Source organism: Acanthisitta chloris, unplaced genomic scaffold, assembly GCF_000695815.1.
Source record: "Acanthisitta chloris isolate BGI_N310 unplaced genomic scaffold, ASM69581v1 scaffold42392, whole genome shotgun sequence".
Classification (NCBI taxonomy): domain Eukaryota; kingdom Metazoa; phylum Chordata; class Aves; order Passeriformes; family Acanthisittidae; genus Acanthisitta; species Acanthisitta chloris.
Genome location: NW_008659532.1, coordinates 6,679 through 11,297, shown reverse-complemented (window position 1 = coordinate 11,297; position 4,619 = coordinate 6,679). Strand labels below are relative to the sequence as shown.

The 4,619-nt window shown below is 38.7% G+C and overlaps 1 protein-coding gene across 1 annotated transcript in view; it reads left to right on the top strand.

Annotated features, from left to right (window-relative positions):
* Window positions 1–4,160, top strand: part of GRB10 (growth factor receptor-bound protein 10) — a 25,197-nt gene extending 21,037 nt beyond the window's left edge. The window contains exons 10-12 of the mRNA XM_009069419.1: window positions 26–113; window positions 2,742–2,835; window positions 3,558–4,160. Coding sequence (XP_009067667.1) covers window positions 26–113; window positions 2,742–2,835; window positions 3,558–3,704 — 329 coding nt within the window. The 3' untranslated portion in view covers window positions 3,705–4,160. The remainder of the gene's footprint in view (window positions 1–25; window positions 114–2,741; window positions 2,836–3,557) is intronic.
* Window positions 4,161–4,619: the final 459 nt, after the last annotated feature.

Below are 4,619 nucleotides of genomic sequence, written 5' to 3'. Positions count from 1 at the left end.
TCCCTCTTTTCCCTCTCACCTCCAGTTATTCATAGGACACAGCACTGGTTTCACGGCAGAATCTCTAGAGAAGAATCCCACAGGATTATCAAGCAACAAGGGCTTGTAGATGGGTAGGTATTCTTGTTGCTTAGTACATATGATCTGATGGCAAGCATTATAGATGAGCACAGCTTTTGCTGTAATAGTTTACAGGTTTCTGAGCACTTCTGAGTAACCTGATTCTTGAGTAGTCCCATTATAACATGCCTGAATACCAAAAAGTCAGGGTATCTGTTCATAGGAGTGGGAGTTTTAAACTCTTAATTTGAAAAATAAAATCTTGGGAATACACCTAAATTTCTTTTTCTTTCCAATGAAGGCCGTCAAGTTTTAGAGACTGTTAGAATTTGAAAATAGTTAATTCCTGTAATCTGCATTGAGAACATATTTTTTAGGCAAAGCTGGTACCTAACCATTTGCCCACAAATTTATAATCAGCCATTTGTGCTCTTTTGCATGAATCAGAGGAGTTAATGGTGATTTCTCACTATTTATTTCTGTTCTAGAGCAAAGAAATGAAAGTACCTGTTCCAGTGCGCTCTAAAATGTCTGCAGCTGAGATTTCAGTTTCTTCTGAGCATCTCTGCTCCCTTTTTTATATGGAGTATATGTCTCCTTTTTTTATATGGAGTTATGTGGTTATTGAAGGGAAGTTGCTTGAACTGCATTCAGCAATTCTTTATTTGTAGGATGGGAAAAGCACAGTTGCCTTCGATTCACTAATCTCACTGCTGTCAGGGTTATGGTAGAAACTTCCATGTTAGTTTCTCAGGAGACAGTGAAGTTCAAACCTTTCTCTGGCATTTTCTGATTTAGAAGCATCACTAATCTTTGTGAAGAATGAAATAGATTAAATAGAAATTGGTAGTGCATGTCCATATCCATCAAGCACTGTTTGTTTATTGTTTTGGGGTCTTGGCTGGGCTAAGGCTTTTGGGTTTTAGCTTAGCAGGTCAAACAGAGAAGAGAGGCTGAGAAAGCAAAGGAGCACTGCTGACTTTTTGGTGGTTTCTGGTTCTCTGCACTACAGATCTTTATAATCTTGAGCTCATTTTGACATGTTGCCTTAGAAGTCTGATGGCCCATCCTTCTTGAGGTTTTCATAAATGTGTTAATGCCTTTGAGGTGGTGTTACATTTGTGGCTAGTCAGCTTACTCACTGTAGAAGGTGAAGATTGGTTAGTTTGGCTGTAAGGAAGTTGGTCAGCAGTGACAACAGAACCATGTTACCTGAGTGCTCTGAGATCTACAGATTATGATTTTCAGGATGTAAAAGTCTTGCCTATGTTTTCCTGCTGTGTGTTCTTCAACAAATAAAGGTAGAAAGTTAAAAATCTTCTGATGGCTCATGTAAGAGTTCAGCAATATATATATGCAACTGATACTGTGATCTTTGACTGTTCCTGAAAGCTGTTGTTGAGGATGCATCTATCTTTATAGTCAGGGTTTGTGTGGACAGCCAGGTGGCTTTCTGCCACCAGCTTAGGATACCATGCATTATCTGAAACTACTAGATGAAAAAGATTTAGAGGTACATGCATGAACTTCAGTAACCATAGGGCAGGTAAGACCTTTCTCCCTGATGTGGATCCTAATGTATAAAGGTTTTTGTTCCTTTTCCACACATCTGGTCTCCTAGGACTAAAAGAGAATGTTCAAATACTATGCAAAGTTTCTGATGGTGGCAGGACTTGCCTGTCCCTGACTTTTGGACTGACCCTGGTTATGATGGTGCATTTTTGTGGTGTTGACATTTCTCAATCAGCTCTGAGGAGCTGGAGTAAGTTCTTTTGGGTTCCTAAGACTACAAGCAGTTCTTGCAACTCAGCCTCGGAAAGTGTGTGCCTGGCTTAGTGGTTAGCAATTAAGAGGACTTGATGCTTGCCCCAGTACTGTGCTTGGCCATCTCACAAATCCACTCGTGATTAGTGCTGTAAGCCTTGTGCCAAAGGTATATTCTTGTTTCCTGTGACATGGAGAGGATCTGCTTCCTTAGTTCATAAATGTCAAGGGGAGGAAATGTGGGGGTTTTAGCTAATTTTTTTTTCGCCTCTTCATAGTATGTATTTAGCCATTTGAGTTAGGACTTCAATTTTGTGGGTCAACTTAAAAGTGACAGATAATGTATGATGTTACTAGCTGTACTCCTAAAGTACATTCTTTTCCAGTGATGCTGAGGGAAAATTACTGTCACTGTTGTGGAGGCAAAAATCAGTGTGCCTTTTCCCCATCTTGATAACGTGGATGCTACTGAACCAATAACTAATTTTAAGAAAGTATTTAGCTGTTTCTGTGCACTTGCAGCCATTTAACCTAAACATAATTTTGCTGGCACTGGATTTCTGTAAACATGTTCCCATGAACAGAAATTCAGATTTGCTCTGGAGTTAAATTATAACATTTTCTTCATGAGGGTACATACCATTAATGGAAAGCCAAGTTAGAAGCTTAAAAAAAGCCTCATACATACATTCTTAGGGGAAGAACTGCCATCATGTAGTTTCTTCTTCACTTCTTGTTCCCTCGTCTATCAATGTCGCATAGCCATGGTATAAAAACTGAAAGCAAATTCCCAGTTATGTCTGTTAATATAACTAAAGAAGAGTTAGGCAGTGGCACAAAACTACTTAGTAGTTCTGATAATTTATAGAGAAATGGATTGCAGTGTTCAGTTTGTTCTTAAAAATGTTCTCTCCTAGATTATTTCTTCTCCGGGACAGCCAAAGCAATCCAAAGGCATTTGTACTTACGCTGTGCCATCATCAAAAAATAAAGCATTTTCAAATCTTGCCGGTAAGTAGAGTATTTTTGCTACTGAGAACAGAAAAACCTTTTCAGTCATGAAGCTTTGACAACATCTGAGGAGATCTCTTACAAATTACTGATGTTATTAACAGGGATGTTTCCATTAGCAAGTATATTAGCAAGTCTTCTTTAGAATTGTCAAATGTCTGATTAAAATTATCTGTTAACGTTGCCTGGAAAAGTAGTGTAAGTCACTACGTTACACACGTCTGTGTAACACACAGAACTCATTCTCTGTGACTGACAGCAGTAAGAGCAGCTGTTGTCTCCGTGTCACTTAGGCAAGCAGAGAATAACTTAGGGAAACTAAAGTGATTTTTACTTTGATCAATAAAAGCATCAAAAATTTAAGATCACGTAAACCTTTTTATCGGTCTAAACCCACTTCCCTTTTCAGCCTGCCAGTTTTACAAGCAGCTAACAAATACTTTTGGGGTATTTTTGTTTTATATAATAAGGCCAGTGCTGTCTCTACAACTTTCAATTATTCTGGCCATAAACTTTCACTTTCATAAACAAAATGTTACAAGTTGGGTTAACATGTTTTTTTCTAGTGCTGTGCATGGTTTCATGAAGCTCTCTGGGCACTAGTTTGTTTAGGCAGTGCCTATCATTTATGTTATGTCACATGCTGGTGTTACTCTATGTTTTGCCAAGCTTGCATCTCTTCATGTGCAGTCTAACTTGAAAAGGATGTTTTGTTTCTCCAGTGTGAGGATGATGGACAGATATTTTTCAGCCTGGATGATGGGAACACCAAATTCAGTGATCTAATCCAGCTTGTTGAATTCTATCAACTAAACAAAGGAGTCTTGCCCTGCAAACTCAAACACCACTGCATTCGAGTGGCCTTATGACCTCAAATCTGACTCTCGCTGAAGACTGGATTTGCTAGAAGAGTAATTGTAAGAGAACGTTGACACTGGGGAATTGGCAGATTTGTAAGTTGGTAACAAAAAATAAAATATTATGCACCTTGGGACTCTGAAAGGGATGGATTCGACAGGTGCCAACAGACCAAGATTGCTGGTTTGTCTAACACCTAAGAGTGATTGCTGCTGAGTGTCCCAGCATCCCAAAAAAGGGGGGAGGGTCTGTAAAACAATGAGTAAATTTGAAACAAAACTGGAAACTATCTTGGCTGGGCCACTTAACAGGAACAAGTGTGAAGAGAAATCTTTGAAAAGAACTCTTGCCCTGGAATAATCTTGACAATTAAGACTAGTGTGTTTACTTTTTGTATTGATCACTTTTTTTGCACTCCTACTTTGTTTCGGATGTTGTATGCAGCCTATATTAGGAGCTGATGTGGCTTTTAAAATTCATGCAGGAGTTGGGTATTAATCTGCACCCTAAAATGTATGGAATGCTTCAGCCTAAAAGGATCTAGAAGAAAATCAAGAAGCGTGTGTGTGTGTGTGTTTGCGTGCGTGTCTCAGTACTTCTCTGGAGACCTGAGGTTTGATGATCTGCAGATGTCTTTGAAGAAGCAATGAGGATACAACTCTAAAAGAACATACCACCATATGTGTACTCTTAAAACTGTTGACTTGTAGCATTATGGCTGTAGTATGTTGATGGCATTAGTGGCATCCAGTCATGCAAAGACTGTATTAGATTCTATGCACAAATTTTTATTATTGGCCTGGTGGTTTGTTTTTTACAGCCTTTTGACTGTTTTCATGAGGAAACTTACTGTTACTAAATAGAATAGGACTGAATGACTACACTTGTATTTGAAACCACCATTTTTTGTGAGAAGATTCTTCTGC